Source organism: Perna viridis, chromosome 3 (assembly GCF_037379345.1).
Source record: "Perna viridis isolate PV_CMFRI_1.1 ecotype Kerala chromosome 3, ASM3737934v1, whole genome shotgun sequence".
Classification (NCBI taxonomy): domain Eukaryota; kingdom Metazoa; phylum Mollusca; class Bivalvia; order Mytilida; family Mytilidae; genus Perna; species Perna viridis.
The window spans coordinates 16,856,537-16,876,500 of record NC_142447.1 but is presented as its reverse complement, the minus strand read 5'-3'; the positions used below and the strand labels follow the sequence as shown (position 1 = coordinate 16,876,500).

At 31.9% G+C, this 19,964-nt stretch overlaps 1 protein-coding gene across 1 annotated transcript; it reads left to right on the top strand.

Annotated features, from left to right (window-relative positions):
• The first annotated feature begins 1,081 nt into the window (after nucleotides 1–1,081).
• LOC148621218 (alpha-centractin) lies at nucleotides 1,082–19,454 on the top strand. The gene is made up of 11 exons (XM_088575353.1): nucleotides 1,082–1,217; nucleotides 2,968–3,032; nucleotides 8,553–8,628; nucleotides 9,426–9,551; nucleotides 11,732–11,856; nucleotides 12,605–12,821; nucleotides 13,433–13,525; nucleotides 14,411–14,585; nucleotides 15,282–15,343; nucleotides 15,857–15,897; nucleotides 16,741–19,454. Exons 1-11 carry the CDS (start codon nucleotides 1,167–1,169, stop codon nucleotides 16,841–16,843), a joined length of 1,134 nt encoding a protein of 377 aa, XP_088431479.1. The 5' UTR covers nucleotides 1,082–1,166; the 3' UTR covers nucleotides 16,844–19,454.
• The last annotated feature ends 510 nt before the right edge of the window (nucleotides 19,455–19,964 follow it).

Sequence of the window (19,964 nt, the reverse complement as noted above, 5' to 3'; positions counted from 1 at the left end):
TTTGCTCAAGGCAACAATTTTTGATTTTTTTTTTTCAAAAATCTGAATTATGACCTCTAAGTTCCATTTTTAGTATAGGCAGCTATATCTATTCGCGGATTAAAAATCACAACAGTCATTTTGAGCACAATACACTAAAGAACTATTATACTTATTTTCATTCAATGATCTTAAATGGTTTTAGAGAAGATTTTCAAAGTTGAACATGTGAAAAAAAAGACACCAAAAAAACTGTTTCATGGGCCGTAAACTCCTACATCAGTTGACCAATCGTTTTAAAAATTTAGGCATAGGTCCGTTTCATAATGTTGAACAATATTATCATACCAGAAATTTGCTAAAGGCAACGGTTTCTGAGTTATTTGCAAAAAACTGCTATCTGACCCCTATGTTTTTTTCATGAATCAACAATCCAAACGGTCATTTTGTGCAGAGCACCATAAGAAACAATTATGCCAAGTTTAAAACCTGTCAGTCCAGTAGTTTCAGAGGAGAAGATTTTTTAAAAGTTGTCCACGACGACGACGACGACGACAACGATGGACGCCAAGTGATGGTATAAGCTCACTTGGCCTTTGCAAGGTGAGTTAAAAACGACATTCAACTTTGAGAAACACGTATTTGTGATATAATATGATTGAATTTAAAAAAAAGAAAAACAATATGTGTGCCACCCACTGCTTGGTTTTTGCTTGGACTCTAAATTCTCTCCACCATTAGTGACACTTAAGTTTTGTTAAAATATATTATCACATAGAAAAATGCAATAAAGTATTAGATTAGAGTAAAGTGCATTTTGTTTAAAGCTGTAGTATAGAGTATGTTAAGCTTGAGTAAACAGAAATGAAGTTATTTGAGCTCTTAAAAACTCCAATTGATATTTCGTATACACAACAAAATGTAATAACGTAATAATACACAGACAAATATCTAGTTAGTAAAAATTACATAAATAATCTATGAAAGTCGACCTAAGTACAAGTCATTGTTTGCATAATCAAATAAAATATGAAATCAGTGACTGTATTTTTAACTGTTTTTTTTTTTTTTGCGATATCAGAAAATTTTTCTAATTTGCCGGAAATATATCATTTGTATTCCGACTTATTACCGAGTTTTACAATTTCAGAACTTCCGGAATTTATGAATGCAGAACTTCTGTATAAATGGACCCTTATTCTGATGTTATTGCAAATCAGCCCGTTGTAATAGACAACGTAAGTGTGCCCTTTAATGTTGTTTTGCAGGGTCATCATATGGAGGATGTACCTATCACTTACAGATGACCCTAGACATATCCCTCATTGATTCCCTATCATGACTCATAACTCACACATCATGACATATCATTGCAGGTGAAATATAATCAAAATTACTGTTTTTTAATGCCAAAAAATATTTTTCAAGCTGCAATGAACTAAGTGGATGAATTGCAGTCATAGCTTGAATGACCTGGCAAGGTCCGCCTACATGTCATAGTGTCTATTAAATATACTGATTACTGACAATCGTCTGGACCAAAGGTACAGATTTAGAAGTACATCCTCCCTTCCACATATGTTTGAAAAAAAACGCCAAATGATAACTTGAAGTCTGGAGAGAGGCATGAATTTCCACATCTTTCAGCTGTTGAAAAAAAAACTTAATTTAAATTAGAAATGTGTCATATTTGAGTGTTAATACAAAACATCAACTTCATGAAGGTTTGCCATTATCAAAAGCAAAATGTGAGACTTTTTCAGACATAAGAAGAATTTAAAATGATTAAGATATCATCAATTTAAGAAAGTAAGTTTATTTAACATGAGACAGGTGTAATCTGTAGAAAAACGTTAGTCATAATTAACATGATTAAGCCAGAAAAGGCTGATTAAAAACTATGATACTTTATTTTTGACATGAAAAAGCATTATTAATATCTACAATCATTTTTTTATTAATGCAGACCTGGGGAAATCATTTTTCATCATGTTGGGACATTTGGTCTGGCAACCAAGCAAAATCTGCTGGACCGAACAATTATCTGCCGAACCGAAATCATTTCTCTTATCCAATTTAAATTTGCCTTGATTCAGACACCATCTTTAAACTGGAAGTTCCAGTTGAGGTGTGTCTAATAAAAAAACGTACCGGACATCTGGCCCGGAAATCACACAAATTTTACCGGACAGGCGGCTAAAAGTACCAGTCATGTCCGATGTCCAATGAATTTTGCCATAACTGTTAATGTACATTTCGTATCAAAATGTGAAATATCATGGGTTCAAATTAGTGTGTAAACATGTATGAAGTCTGGGACCAGGCCTACATCAGACATGATTTTTTTTGCATTTTAAATTGAAAATATGATTTTTTAAATCTGGATTATACTGTTAAATCTTTTTTCTTTTCCTGCATATTTACTTCTGATTTTGTCAATTTTTGATTTTTTTTGTTGGCTTACACAATGTACACGTACATGTAAATTTTACATGTGGTAAAATCATGTCCATTTCTGACAAGGACTTGTCAGATTTCATTGGCATAGGACCTTTAGTATACAAATGTACGTCAGGTTGACTTCTGATTTCAAATCTACACAAGTCTTGGATCTTCCAATCTCAAAAGCAAATTTGAACCCCAGCGATGCAGGAACTCAATTTGACTTCAGTAAACTTATCATATGACATGATGTCCTTGTTACTGAAATTTTGTTTTTTACTAGTCTTTAGTCATTTCTGCATGTGCACTAATTTAATTTTTTAACAATATATATCACCTATCATTTTTCAAAACTGCAAAAATTAATCTTGTTAGAGGAACAAAAACTAGTACATTTACAACAAGAGACAAATGTTATCACAAAATCAGTTAAAACATCATTTCACACAAAACCAAACATAACTTTTCAAATTATCATCAGTTTTCCTGATCCTGATCCTAATCAGATTTATATTTTCTTTATATTCTAATGTTTTTATTTTTTAGGGGTCTGGTTTGATCAAAGCTGGATTTGCTGGGGATCAAATTCCAAAACACCATTTTCCAAACTTGTAAGTATTCCAGTATTAGTGAAAATGTACACAAGAATTCATAGCATTAATTGATATGATAGACATGTTTGTTCCTAATATCAGACTGACAATCCCTGTCACATAACAATTTTTTAACATAGTTGTAAACTATATATGTGAGTGGTTTTGTTGTCCTCCGCGATGCATCATGAGGGGACATGGAAATGACGGATGTCCATCCGTCCGCTTTTTCCACACTTTTTTTTGTAATGCTTTTACCAAATAAGATTGTTTTTGGTATGTGGCCTTATTATGAAGAGTTACAGCTTATGTTCGACACTGGTTATGGTTGAATGATTTTTACAGAAGTTATGGCCCTTAGACTTAGAAAATTTCAGTGAATTTACAGTTTTATGCCTTTTTTTGTAATGCTTTTACCAACTGATTTTCTCTTTTGTATGTAGTCTTACTATGAGAAGTTACAGATTAAGTTTTACTATATTTATGGTTGAATGACTTTTTTTCAGAAGTTATGGCCCTTGGACTAAGAAAATTTCAGTGAATTTAAAGTTTCCTGCACTTTTTCTTTACACGGGGAACATTAGAACGCTGTTCTTTTATTTGTTTTCAATTACATGTCAATTAAAAATGCAGTGAAAATTTTCCGGAAATTAGCAAAAAGTCTGCTTGTTTTTCTGCTGAAATTTCATTAAGTATAAATAATAATTATGTGAATTTTAAATTTGAAAACTGATGAGATTATCATGTTTTGCCTTATACCCATACATATATTGAAAATAGCAAACCTGTGGAGTTTTTGTTGTATAATTTAAGTATAACTTTATCTTTATAAAATTTTACTTCTGGATTCTAAACCACAAAAGGAAGGTTGGTATTGGTTTGGGCGGTTATGGGAAAAACAGCATTTGGTTGGTCATAATATTGTTTTATACCACTAAGGTCGTATTGGGATTGATTTTGGGATTAAGACTTGAACCATTGAGGACTGAGAAATGAGGCTTCAAAAATTGCCAGAAACAGCAATTTTTTAGTTGGACAATAAGTTCATGGATCTTTTTTTAAGTCGCTACTTCTTGCACTCGTAATTTCAGTACTTTACATTCACATATGATTTGCATAATTATATATTAACTACTCCACATTAAGCTGCAGATCGGTGCCGTGTTTACCATCATAGCTTTGTAGTTCTAACTTCATACGAGATCAAAATGTACCTCTTAAATATCATACACGTGTGTTCTACATGTGTTTCTTGCTTGTATGAAAACAGGAAGTGTACATGAAATGATTGGTTAGCATTGAACATGACGCAGTTTCCGATTCAGGCATAGGGACGTGTTACAAAACTATATAGGTCATAAACATTAGCAGGGCCCTGATATATAAACATATTCATTGCCAGTTGTTTAGTCTGGTTCCTAATCTTGTTCCCTGATCAATATTATAAGTGACCCAAAGATCACTAAAATGTACATCTTTTAAAAAATATCATATACACATGTCAGTGTGTCTTTTGCTTGTATGAGAAGGGGAAGTTTATATTAAAAGATGAAATGTTGGGTTAACATTGAATTTATGTAATATTAACTATTCAACCACAGGGGTTAATTAAAATTGACCATATAGGTTGATTGATTGATTGTTGGGGTTTAACGTCCGAACAGCAATATTTCAGCTATATTCAGACGATGAACATGAAATGGATGATAAAATGAACATGAAAGGATGATGAAATGAAAAAAGGATGGGACACAAGGATAATAGGGTCCACAAACTTGATTGTCACTAGAAAGAGAGAGGGATGGGTAAGGTTGGGCAATTTAGCCTCCTGTGGCTAAAGGTTCCTACTCCTATCAAATACCACAGCAGGGTTCTTTAACGTGCGTGGAACATGACATCTTTCCCAACACGGTGCACCACTATTGTTTGCGGTCAAGTTTTCTGTATTATAGCCTGACAACCCCAGCATGTAACAAGCCAGGGGTACCCCATTCCACCACCTGGGGTACACATCCCAGTTGCTCTGTGGGCAGAGCGCCTAGCTTCCAACTAGGTTTCTGAGCACTATTTAGTCGCCTTTTATGACAAGCTTAGTGCTGCATCAGGCCTATTCTTTTAACACCCGGACCTGCACGGGGTGACTATATAGGTCATATACTTTATCAGGGCCCTGATATCTATATATAGCCATTGCCAGTTGTTAAATCCACAAGCACTTGGGTCTAGAATTTTTTGTTTTTAATTTTAATTCAAGTCACCCAATTTTAGAGCATATCACATTCGTGCCATTTCAAATGTTGAAAGTAAGCCAAAATCAGTGGCAGAGAATATTTGACGATTTATAGCGACTTTGAAGACTTCAGTCTTTGATATAATTTTGGGGTTGTGAGTTGAACCAATTAAAAATTAAAGGCAAAAAAGGGTTTCTTGGATTCTGGTCAAATTTTTATCCTGTGTAAAATGTCTAATCGCAATCAAAATTAAAGGTTGTATCAAGATTGAATTGTGTATTTTAACTTGTTCCAGGGTTTGACCTTTATGGTGGTATCAAGTTGCACTTGCAAAGCATATTTGGATTCACTCACTTCTTGTTGTTTTGCCTTAAAGTGAACAAGAACAGCTGGACTACATTATGCTTGTAAAATTTTATGTATAGTGCATAACTGATAGTATAATGTTAAAAAAAAATGTCGCAGCATAACAGAAAGCTTTAAAAGTGGTACAGGGACAGATTTGAAAATTTTTAAAGGAAGTCCAGGCTATAATTTTTGTTTTCAAAATTTTGCAGAAAATCAACAAAATTGTTCCAACAAAAGTATGGTTCCAACCCCCTGAACTGGGATCTACCACTGTAGTCTATGATAAAAAAGGGAGGCCCTTATGGCTTTAATGCAGATCTGTCCATATTTAATAACTTATTTTTTTTTTTTTCAATTGATCAATACACAGAAAAAAGGCAAGTTTCAACAGCTGTTACAATAATATAGCACTTTACAACTTGATTCATTGTAATGGTATTTTCTGTTATCTGTAGGGAGATATTTTTGTAATAGGAAATCCATAATGCAGTTTATCACAGCATTCTAGATGTTCATGGTTCATCTTATTGCATTAAAACCTGCAAAATATTATCACAATTATTGATTGGTGTAAATATGTCACTTAAGAAATATGTTCATATACAAAACAATGCATGTAAATACATGTATATCTGTTTTGTATATATTTGTAGAATGTCCTCTTTATCATTTTAATGGTGACATGAAAAGAAGTTTAAAATGGGGAAGAAGGATGTACAATCAGTTACTGTGTTTGATATTTTATAAGTTAAAAATTTCTTTAATGCTCAGTTGAGGGTCAAAAATGTTAAGAATATGGTTATATCTTAATGCCAAAAATGTATAATATTTGTATAGTTTGTTTCTAGTCATGTCATTCCGCATTTGTAAATCATTAACGGCTTGTTCGTTTAAGTGCATTTAAAAATATGATATGGATTACAATTAAATAAATTAAATTTACATTTGCAGAATTTCCATATAAAATGAACCTTAGTTGTATGTAATATAAAGATTAATAATTGTAAGCCATTACTTTTTGCCCACCTGCCTATTGCGAAAGCTGGGGAGTATAGAATTCAGCTTTATGTTTGTCCACCATAATTGGTTTCCAGTGCATAACTTTTGAATGCCTTCTTAAACTTTCATCAAACTTACATATTTGAAGGCTTACATGTATGAGGTAAGGAAGACACCTTTTAATTTTGGGGTCAGATGTCAGGGTCACATATACTTAATTAGGTAGAATTTTTGGGGAAAAAAATGGTTTCCAGGGCATAACTTTTGAACGTCTTCATAGACCATCATCAACCTCACACAGTTGAAGGCTTATAAACACCTATTGATGTTGAGGTCACACATACTTAATGATATAGAATTTTTGGCAAAAATTGCTTTCCAGGGCTGAACTTTTGAACACTTTCATAGGCTTTCATTAAACTTACATGTTGAAGGCTGACACCTATTGATTTTGGAGTTAGTAGGTTAAAGCTGCATTAGCTGCCAAATTTTTCAGTTCTTGATTCTACTGAATTTGGCTGATTCAATGAAATGAGTTTGTAGTAATGCAATTGAAGCAATAAATGTTGATAATACACACAGAATATTGTGAAAACAACGTTTTTTTTTAATCAAAGAAGATCTATAGGTCTGATCTAATTATTTTTCGCCATTACTCCCGAAAATTGCCGAAAGGACATTCACCTAGTTAAAAATACTTTAACCTTGGTAAAAAAATAACAATAACGGATACACTGGTAAGCACGTGTCTTCTTTTCATTTCATTTCATCTATTTCTTGATTAGATTTCAAATAAATAATGACCATATTTGAGTCGCATTATATCACAATACGTAAATTCAAAAAGGATCCTTGCATTGTATTCAAACTTTTTTCTTTTACGGCTTGAGTTTGTTGGTCTTCCTTGCCATTGAAAAACCACTTTCGCTTTGCAATAAGATTTGTTATTAGAGAAGCGACCTTTACAGTACATGCGTGGATAAAGGTCATCATGCATACGAACTTATCTAGGTCGATTTTATGTCTTGTAAGACAATAAATATACAGACACCTATTTCATGTATGTAGTGCATTTTATTTGTGGATATCAAATGAAATTGTACAAGAAAAGTACAATTTAGTAGAAATAATTCAAATTTCATTAGAAACAGAAATTTACGAAAATGACAGCTAATGCAGCTTTAAAGGTCCAAGTCACACATACGTATTAAATAAAAATTTGACAGAAAATTAGTTTCTGGGGCATCACTTTTGAATGCCTTCATAGACTTCATCAAAATTACACAGTTGGAAGCTTATGCGGTAAGATGGTAGTATAGAGTTTGGCTTTCTGTTCATCCCTATGTCCTTCTGTCCGTCTGTTCGAAATTGGTTTCCATTGCATGACTTGTGTCTCAATAAACTTTTCTTTTCCATGCTAATATTCCATGAAATATCACTTTTGTGACCTAGAGCACTGCTTTTGTTATTGTATAGATGTAACTTAAATCTTTTAAAATTTTGCTTCCTTCAAAGTTTATAATCTACTATAGAGATAAGTACCTCTTATTGGTGTAGGGGGGATGTTAGTAATTATGCTAAGTTACTGCTATCCTCGAGGATGTAAGGTCAAGAGTTCAGTCGATGCCAACTTTAAAATTTGTAGTCACTGTTATGGCAAAAGCATTTTGCCCACATTATGAGAAGACTGGTTGCTTTGTGTCAGACATATTTCTCAGGAATATAGGGAACTACCTTCCTGCAGGGTTAGATTTGGACAAATAAAATTCAGGGTAATTTGGATTGATTAAATGTTCCCATCCTGAAATACATGTATCTGACGAAAAAACTTGACTTACATTCAGTCAAATTAAAGGCAGGAGTTTATTACAACTTTCCAATGAATTATATTAAATTGTTATGATACACACATGCTATGTACATTTTCTGTTTATAATTCATGTTATATTACTTTTTCCAGTATTGGTAGACCTAAGCATGTACGAGTTATGGCAGGTGCCCTGGAGGGCGATGTCTTCCTTGGACCAGATGCTGAGGTGAAAAAATTTTTTTTTTGTCTAAGGCACAATTTACACGTTGTATGTTGTGGTCATGTACATGCAACTTACATTGTTTATCATACATATTTATTGTTAGCTACATGTATTCAAGGTTATAGAGGTGATAAAGCAATTACAATTCTTTAAGTCTGTTATAAATTTTATTATTTTTGGCTTTGCCTATGACATGTATGAGGGACGGAACTATTTTTACATTGTTGATAATGCACCGCTATGTTGTCATATCACCGATGTCTTGCAAGAAGTTACTATACATCTTGGAACGTGTTTTGCATCTGCGGTAAAAAGTTCAAACATTCTCTTCCGAACTTCATATCATTTTCGATATACTTCTCTTCTGACAGTTATTTTGAACCATTCACATTTCAGAGCATCTACATATAGAGGACATTGCCGAGGCTATGTCTCTATTAAATTTTTGCTTAATGTTCTTCCGTTTGAATGTACTGTATGTACATGTTTTTAACACTACATGTAAAGGTTGTCTTACCATGACAATTTTTTTATAGATTATAACAAATTTAGTTGAGAAACATAATGCAAAAAAAACATACACAAACCAAGCTTAGATATTGTGTGATTTGATTGAATTTTCGTATCATTTGCTGACAGTAGACAATAGAAAAGCATTAACCATAAGCCATCATAGACATATTATTTTGTGAAAACCAAGTATTTTCAACCCAAATTAACATAACAAGAACATGTTACAATCAAGGAAGAAAGAGAAAGATGCTTTTTGTGCCATTAACAATTCCTTTTTGGGTTTGCAGGAGCACAGAGGTTTGCTTACCATAAAGTACCCCATGGAGCATGGTATTGTCACAGACTGGAATGATATGGAGAGAATCTGGCAGTATATCTATTCCAAAGACCAACTACAGACATTTTCAGAAGAGGTCATTATTCCAAAAACACTTCTAAACAAAATATATACTAACTCCTTACACTTAGAAATACTTCTACACTTAGAAATTGATGGTAGAGGAAAACTATTGACAAAACTTTACGACAAACGTGATGACTTTTCATTCAGAATTGTCAACTTTCCTTTCATTTGTGGCAACATCCCTTCGGCTTCTGCGTATGGAGTGTTCATATCACAACTCATACGTTATGCCAGAGCTTTCCAAAACTACACACTTTTTTTTATCGCGCTAGAACGCTAACAAATAGGCTTCTGGAACAGGGTTATGTTGCTACAAGATTGAAGTCATCACTACAGAAGTTTATATGGTCGTCATCATGAACTCGTGGATCGTTATTGTGTATCCATCAGCACCATGAAAACTGATTTATTCAACGGGTCATAGTTTTCCTTTCCTCGTTTGTCTACCCTGGACTTGACTTTTTATGAGCAACTCGGCGGATGTTTCTAGAAAACCAGAGGACGCTTACCCTACCGGTGCACCGGGTCCATGCTCCCAGTTTTTAGTGGAGTCCGAGTTGCTCAATTACTTTTGTTACTTTGTATGTATGATTTTAGTTAGTTTATGTTCTTTGTTGTGTATGTCTGTTTTCCATGTCTGGTCTTTGTCCCTTGATTACATTCTTATGATTGCCACTATAAACTTGGTTCTCTTGATTACTCTTCCTTATAAGCAAGCTAAAAGCAGTATAGATAGCCCATTTTATACTGCAATCATTCTAGTAATCGAAATGCATTGACAGTATATTTATTGATAATATACATGTATGGTCACTGACATTTATAAGACTTTAACTCTGCCTTTTATCTTACCTTTGAATTAACTAACTGTTTAACTTTCTGTCACTATCAAGGGCCACTGGTGAGTTAGGACAGTAAAAAAACATGTTGTATAAAATTGAGGTTGATAAAAGAATGATAAAGATTGCTGTATAAAGACAGTGTATTGACTAGAATAAAAAAAACAATATACAGAATTGGCATGGATAGGAAAAATTACTCTGTAAAGTTCTTAAACACATTCATATACTATTAACTGTGAAATTTTCAGGTCAATTTTATTTTTGGGGTAATACTCTAAAACTGTTGTGAATATTTTCTTCAAAAATATTATAATACAATTTGAGGAACGATCACAAATTTAAAACTATGCAGATTGTTCACAGAACCAATGGAAAAAAAAACACAAAAGTTTGCTGTTGTAAAGTTTTGTTTTTATTTCAAGTCAGTTTACTGTTACATTTATTGTATTGTATTGAAGTACACATACATGTAGCAGTAGACTATATACATGTATCATTGAGAAGTCCTGAAGGTTTATGTTATTCAAATGTGTGACTTATGAATAATTTCAATACTAAACATAAGACTAGCTCCTTTGCTGAAAATAACATTCATGTAAGAATATTCAAAGAGGAAATGTAAGGACAAAACAACAAAAAATAGTCTTATTTCCTGCTATCGACAAGAATACAATAAAGTAGGTAGGTAGGGAAATTATTATATTTTACATTGAGTTAATGGGGGGAACAATCTAGATGTAAACAGTGCTTGAGTCAAAATGGCCATAAAATGTTTAGGGTGGGCACAAAAAAATAGGGTAGGTACAGTAGCAGGATACAGACATTTTGTTTTCTTTCTTTTTTTTTTTTTTTTTTTGCCTAACATTAGTTGTAAAACATACAATCAAAGATGACACACAGACACACTCATTATTTTTAGATTTTCTGCTACCATAAAGGAGCTTAGGTTTAATCCCCAATTCAACATTTCCACTTGCTATCAATATTTTTGTAAACTGTAGAAGTTTATATTTTCTCCATGGTTTAGTACATGTTAGTACTTCTACTACATGTACTTGAATTAACAAATATGAAGAGATACTTTCTTGAATCAAATTAATTTTTGTGCTATTTGATCTTGTTGTGACAGTATATAGTTTATCCTGTAACTTCTTTTAAATCATACATTAAAACATATGGTCAGAAATAATGTGAGGTACTTGTAAGATAGGGCACAGTAATATTTACAATCAATGTAGTCATGAAGTAGTTGTGTCTCAGGGAAAATTAATGTAATTGTGTCACTGCGACAATTGTCAAGGGGAAGTAACTCATAGTAATGCATTCTGATTTTCTGTATTTTTTTCAGCATCCTGTGTTATTAACGGAAGCTCCTCTGAACCCCAGAAGGAATAGAGAAAAAGCTGCAGAAATCTTTTTTGAAACGTTCAATGTCCCTGCTTTGTTTATTTCAATGCAGGCTGTATTGAGTTTGTAAGTATGGTTTAAATCTAAACCTTAAGGCAGAGTTTTGTTTTAAAAAAAATGCAGAAGAAATTAGAGAAAGGGAATGTGTCAAAGTACCAAAATCAAGATTGTTTGTAAATATGGTGGCAATTTTATGAACATTTAATATATATTTTTTCTTCTAAAAAAAAAGAACAATATTTTATTGTTATTATAAGTGAGGAAGTTATATATCTATGTTAAAAATGTTTTTATGTTAAAAGTTATCTTTATTTACTCACATTATTGATGAATGTGCAAATTGATGAATAGTTAGCATGTTTTATTTGAAAATTGAAAAATATGCTTAATTTTTTAAGCATCAGCTTACTGCTACTTGTACAATAAATTGTCACTTTGATAAAATTGTATTTAAGGAAAAAATATAAGATAACAGGGTTTCAAATTAGCAGTGGTATGAGATCCAAGACCCTCAATTTTTGAATCATGATCTTTGAATTTTTTTTTACCTAAGTCCTTGACCACAAATCTCCTATATTGATCCTTTATTGAGGGCCTTTCATTTTCCTCAAGTGGACCTTTGATTTTAAATTTGAAAAAAGTTTCAATTTTCATCCCAGTTGGTTTTTTGTCTCTTTGACATATATACCATACCTATTCATGTTATATTAGACCAATAACTCTTTAAAGCTAATTTGAACCCTTGGATAAAATAGGGAGAAGAATTAGTTAAGATGTATTCTCCATCTCTACATGTATTTATTTTTTCTGACAGATATGCTACAGGAAGGACAACTGGTGCTGTGTTAGATTCTGGTGATGGAGTAACCCATGCTGTACCTATATATGAAGGGTTTGCCATGCCACATAGTATTATACGGTCAGACATTGCTGGTAGGGACGTAACCAGGTATTTACGATTGCTGTTGAGAAAAGAAGGACACAACTTCCACACATCAGCTGAATTAGAAATAGTCAGAACTATTAAACAGGTAAAATGCTTTATATTATACCCACTCATAAGGGGTGGTTATACCTTATCTTTCATTTCATCCGCAATTTGGGACTGTAGTAGTTCAAAGTGTAATTTTTAGATTCTTAGACCTCATTGACTCTTAGCGTGTTTAGTCAAAAACTTATTGTGTCACTTATTTAATCCACTGTAAAATTCAGATGTATTACGCCGAAATATAATGCCAATTCTTTGCCTAGCTGTTTAGGTTTTGACTTCTGCAATCATATCAAGCTATTCCCTACAAATCATTTTATTCTAAATGTGAGCTTATGTGTAAGAAGGCTTTTACTAGGAAAAGGAGACTTTGCATGTATTTCTTGTAAATTTTGGAGGCCAAAACTATAACAATTTTGTCTTAATTGTGAGTAATTTTTACTGCATATCTGCAAAAAAAAAAACTGAAGCATTGCAATATTTTGATCTCACTGGAGAAAGTTTTTTTGGCATTTTTCCTGTATATACAAATATCGCATCATATTTAACAATGATTTCATACAATGTGTTTTGATTTTTACAGTATAAACTATAAAGAATTTCTTGCTTAAACGCATGTTTTTTTTTTATGCATTCATCATTTTATATTTTCAGAAAGCTTGTTACTTATCTTTAAATCCCTTGAAAGAGGAGTCAATGGAAGGAGAGAAATCCATGTACACGTTACCAGATGGAAGTAGTATAGAGGTAGGCTTAGAAATTATATCACCATTCAATGAGGTTATGCTGCAATAAATTAGTCATCTGTATAACTGTGCATACTGTAAAGTGGGTGGTTTCTGTGATCATCTGCTTTCATGCAGTTTTAAATTCCTGATCTTCCCCCAAATTATAGTATATCCTTCAAATAGATATTAACGACAGTTTAATTTTCCCATTACAGCTCTAACTGTGAAATATTGAAAATAAAACGGCCATGAAAATTTTCTTGGCTTACAATACTTTCCTTACATATTTCTTAGTTTCTCACAAACAGATGTTTAATATTTGTAATCTTTAGAAGATGTTATCAAGTTGATTTGTGTTGTGGTTCATATTCTAGGTTTTCAGTACATATACTTGATGTTTACTAATAGGTTTCTTGATTGCTGATTACTACTGGGGGTATTCTTAAAACAGGAATGTGTTCAACCTTTTGTTTATGTTGTTTTACCTGTGCATATGGGGAAAATACAGGGATGATGACCAAAACAGCAAAAATCCTATCAAAATACAGCAAAAAAAAAAAAAAAACTCCCAGTCTTCAGTTCAAATGAAATGTCATGCCTAGAGACTTACTGTCCTCATTTAATAGAAAAGGTGATTTTAAAAAGCCATCAAACGCTGAAATTTTACAAAAGTCATCAAACACCTAAGCTACATTTTATGTCTTTTTCTATTTTAAAGTCTTATTTGCATTTCGTGTATTTTAGTGTGTGTGGTTATACATAGAAATATGTTCTTTTTAATAACAAAATTGTTTAAACAAAAGGAAGTGTGTTTGCCTTCATTCCAGTCTCAGTTTTCTCGACCTTTTGACTTGTAAATTTTGAATATCATTCTAAGTCTAGTTCCTCTTAATATCACTTTCAGTTAGGGCCATCTAGATTCAGAGCACCAGAACTGTTATTTAGACCAGATTTGATTGGAGAAGAATTTGAAGGAATACATGAAGTTTTAACTTACGCAATACAGAGATCTGATATGGATTTACGGAGAGTTTTGTACTCTAATATAGTGCTATCTGGAGGTTCAACTCTGTTTAAAGGTAAGTTTGTTACAGTGATGTGGTGATGATGTGTAACTCCGTGGTATAAGAAAGAACATTATTTTATTTGTATATTTATTTATTTAAGCATCTTCCATTTCGATATTCCATTGTCAAACCTCATATAGTACAATAACTTAAGAAAGTTTTGATGGATTTTAAAATTTTGATAGATAGCTTTTCTTGATGGCAGGATACTCCCTTTCATTTTGCATTATTTTCTGAGTTTTCATTATAGAATATCACCAAATTTAGGTGACAAGAAAATCACATGCTCAAGCTCAGATGTCAGTTTCATTATGGAAAAAAATCTAAAATATTGTCAGATTTCCTTTTTTTTAATCTTTTTGTAGCTTTAGAAAAAAATTATAAATAATTCAGCAGAAATGAGGGGAAATATGTATGAGACAAGTTTTACAATAAAATACAAATAAAAATCACAAGAAATGGACTGGTACTCAAAATAACAACCCTAGCTACTTCCCTTAATATGAGTTCCTTGTCTACATGTACTATCTATGTTTATTCTTCAGTAAGTTCAAAGTTCAAGTTCGAAAGCTTTATTTAAAGTTGGTACATATAAAACATGTGTAAGTGTGTCTAAAAACTTGAGTCACAAACTTTATTGTTTTATTGTTCAACTTAATTTTTTTTTCTTTTCTAATCTGTATCATAGCAATTTTTTTTAACGTTAAGGTTTTGGTGATAGATTACTAAGTGAAGTAAAGAAAATTACACCAAAGGATATTAAAATAAGGGTAAGTATTAGCATTATTCATCTGCACTCTGACTGTAAAAATGTAGGGTTTGGGTTGTATTTCGCAAAAAGTCGTAAGTGTATATATTGTCAAAAGTTATGATATCAATACATGAAATAGGATTGTGATGTCATTACTTAGGATCTCTTACGACATATTATGAAATCAGCCATGGATTTCCAAATTTTTTCTATATTCACCTTAAATTTTTAATCAGGTCAATATGTGTACTGGGAAAATTAATTTAATACTTAGCATGAGTAACAGAATAAATAGTGTGTATGTACTCTGACAGTGTACGGGTTTTTATTCCTGGTATAAAAGCAAGCAAATATGCACCTAAAACAGCTAATATTTTCAGTCATGAAACTTGTCAATTGTCATTTTTTCCCGTTTTTTTCGATCACTTCCTCTTTCAATTATGAAAAACTTCAGAAACTTTCCTTTTTAATGACTGTGAAATTCCTACATGTAAAAGATGATTTAGCTGACTAATACCATTCTAATTTATAGATTTCAGCACCACAAGAAAGACTGTACTCTACATGGATAGGGTAAGAAATGCATAATGCTAACTTTCTAAACACAATTAATAACTTCATCTGTTTTATGTACATTTACATTTATAACAAACTAATATGCATGGTATAGAGTCAATAAAACCCATATAGTTACAAGTTTAAAGATATCATACCCCCTCTACATGATTGGGTGGTATATTGGATCACCTTGTCTGTCCATCAGTCAATCTGAATTTCATCACAATCATCTCAGCTTCCTATGGATGAATTGATTTTTAAGTAGGTGTGTGGCTTCATATAGATGGGCATACCTTGTAAGTGATTTAAGGTGCTGTCTGATTTCAACTTCCTGTTTTGTTGGTCTGTCTTTTTTTTTTTTAAATTTATTGAATGATTAAGCAAACTTTCCTCAATGAAAATCTGTATAGTGTCATTTAAATATTATACCACTCTTATTTTGGCTCCCAATGGATGGATTGATTTCAGATGTGTTGCATCATAGGTATGAATTTATATAGGTAGGGCAATATAATATTTTATAACAACTATATTACCATTGTGTCCTACTTTTGGCCATTTTGATTGCTGTCTGATTTCAACTTTCTGTTTGAATGGGGATATGCCAAGCATCACAACACAAATTTTGGCCAAAATTGACCTGAATTACTTGTACATACAGATTATACTGATTAAAAATGAATGGACCTCTTCATTGGTTTCATTTCATTTTTTTACAAAGTATTTTAAAATAGAAGTCTCGGAAAAAATGTCTATGAGACAAATAACAAATCTTGAAAAGAATTTTATAATAGAGCACCATTACTTTCAAGAAAAAAATCTTCACTATTATTAAATGTGTTTTTTTTTTTATTTCAGAGGGTCTATTTTGGCATCATTGGACACCTTTAAAAAGATGTGGGTATCAAAGAGGGAGTATAATGAAGAGGGATTCAAGGCCATACACAGAAAAACATTTTAGCTGACATAGATATTTAAATTTTTAATTTATCAGTCTTGTATATAATTTACCAAGGTCTCACTTTGGACGAATGCATTTTTGAAGTTGTTAATGGTGGCCTCTGTGGAAGTTGTGATATAACCTAACATGGATGTTGTGATAGTATATGTATCTCTTCTTTTAGAACATTCAGACCTGATTTCTCAGGCTATGGTGAAATTAAACTGTATACCTAATTTCAACTTTTGCCGTTAGTACTTAGTATGTTGACTTTGTAAAGTCAGGTTGAACATTTGGTTATACTGTAAATGCTAAAGCGGAAGAAACTTGGGATAGTTTTTTTCTTTAATAAAATTGTATCAATATGGCATACCAGTAATTTTGACCCGTCTAATTTAGTTATTGGTAAGTGGTCGTAGTTGTTGTATGTATGCTTTTCAAAATCTGCTAATATGCATTTTTTACTGATACATGACATCAGAAGTTATTTTTAAACCTTGGATATTTGCATAATTTTTTTTTCTAACCAGATACTAATGCGATTGAGTTCAAAGTTACTAAATGATATCTTGCAGTACTGAAATATATTATTTAACTCTGTGTTATGGCTTTTATGTACATTGGAATAAGTTCTTCATTCGATAAAGTCAGTAAATGACCTTCAACATGAAATATCTGTCTTTCTAAAAATATTTTACATGACAATTAACTTGTTGATTTTGTGCTTAATGAGACCTTCATTTATTTAAGTTTTTCATGAATGAAAGATACATTTATCATGTTATAATATGTGCTATATGGCAAGGTGTTTTTTTATTATTTTTTTGTAACTTAGTTACCTCTTGAAATTGATATCAAAGTTGTCACTCTATTGCTTATTGGCAGATCATACCATAACGCCTTTTATTGTCTTGTATGCATTTGTAGGTTCACTGCCTGTGTTGCCCATTAGTTTTCTAGTCCATAGTTATGGGGTTTCAAGAATGACATTAATTGGTTCTGCGCAATCTATTAGTGAAATTTTGCCTTTTTATGGGATGGTGGACAGGGGGTGGGACCTTGGAATAAGGGGATAGTAAGTTGAAATTGTGGGGATAGAAACTGGGAGAAGAACAGACGGGACTTTTTATCTTACTGTTGCTGTTGCAATTTCGCAAGGAATGTTTTAATCAAGATGACGGAAGTGGGAACTGCTTCCCTACCTCTTTCCCCCTGTCCACCCTCTTTTCTTTCCCCCAGTCCACCCTCTTTTTAAATGTCACTGTCCAATATTCGAAAGGCATTGATATGATAGCCTAGTCAAATGATTTGGAGTGAAAATGATTCATTTTTTTAGTTCATGCTCAACTTTATTGTAATTGTGAACTGCTTTTTTTTCTGTATGTTTGAATTTTCAATTGTAAAACTTACTTACTATGAGTATCTTTCAGTATAGTTCGTGTTTTTGAATTCCTCTTCCCTTTCCTGTCAAGATAATGTTTGCTTTCTGTAAATTATTCATGTTATAAAACACCATTTTACATGTTTGATTAAGTACCATTCTGTGTAAGAATCAGGCAATGAGTGGCGCATCACTTTTCTCAATTGAGTCTTTTTTTGCCTCAAATATATTAAAATACATCTTGAAAACAACTGGAAAGCTATTTAAATTTATCCTGAAGCATAGGTGACATAGATATTTTTTCTGCTTATATAAGGAAAAACTTTTTTTCCATAGTGCATTTCAACTAATTTGAATTATCAATATCTTAAAAATGCAAATTTTACAAACACTTTGACAGTAATTTCTGAAGGTTATGAGGTATAAATACTTGGGTAATGCATTAAAATCTCTGTGTATTTTTTATTTCATGTGTTACTCCTTATACACATTTTGCCTGATTCTTAGATGTAGAAGTACTTAAATATTTGACTAATCTGCTTTTAGTTCTCTGGCAATTTGATATGGTTTGTGGGGTATAAATTAACATTTTGTAGACTGGTAACTGTACAAGTGGACTTGGTCAATCATTGGGTTTTAAAAAATTCAACCTTAAATATACTCAAAATAAAATCAACTACCTAATTATAATACTTAACAGTATATATTTTAGCTATCAGATGAAATTGTGAAATTTGGTTTTTTTTTTTGTGTCATGTAAGCAAGGGCCCAATATACATGAACATTTATGTACATGTATACGTACTTTTTTTTACTGAATGTTATTTGTATCAGAATATTAATAAGACTGTGGTTGCCATGTTATAAAAAGATGAAAAAAGAATAAAACTGAAGGAGGCAGACCTAGGGTAAGGGATATATCTCTTGAAATCAGTGATATGTTTGTATTATATTCAATATGGCCAAAGCCTTTCAAGCTTTCCTTTGAAACAGAATGAAGTCAGTCAAGGTTACTTTGATGCTTACATGAGATTGTTGTAAAATGGTGAATACGAACATTCCAATGATTTGTCAGAGTTGTGTCCCTTACCCTAGGTCAACCTCCTTAGAAAGATATGGATATAAGAATCATTATTTCTCATTTTGAATCATTTTAAAAATAAATAAAATTGCAAAATAAAAAAAAAAATTCATACGTTGCTTTTCAAATGCAATACTCAACATTTACATAGAGTTGAAATACATCTATTTTTTTTTAAATGCTTTAAAAAAATGTTCCCTACAATCTTGAAGTCATTTGTAGAAAAAGAATTGATTTATTACTGACCAACTAAAATTTCTGGAGCTTGCGTCCTGTCAATATTTCTGAACATATTAATTTTAGGTTGTAAACTTAGATGCCCATCATGTACACATACTTTAAGTTACAAAAAATGATTACAATATCTGTTCCATTAAAAGCATGCAAAATCATTTTTGCTTTTTCAGAAGAGCCACAGCTTCCAAAGGATCTTAAAGTATAGATTACAAAGTTTTTTCTCAACATTAATTATAGGAAAGGCTTCATAGTAGCAGATTGGCTATTTTATTACAAATTTAATCAAACATATTTTTGTAGAAATTCATTGTGCATATATTTTTATGTTGCATGAGAACAGCTTTGTCTTTATGGTATCTGATGATTGAAGAAATTAAAAAGATTGAAAAAAATCAGTTGAAAAAAAAGAAAGGTTAGCTGTATTAGCTTGAAGAGGTCCATAA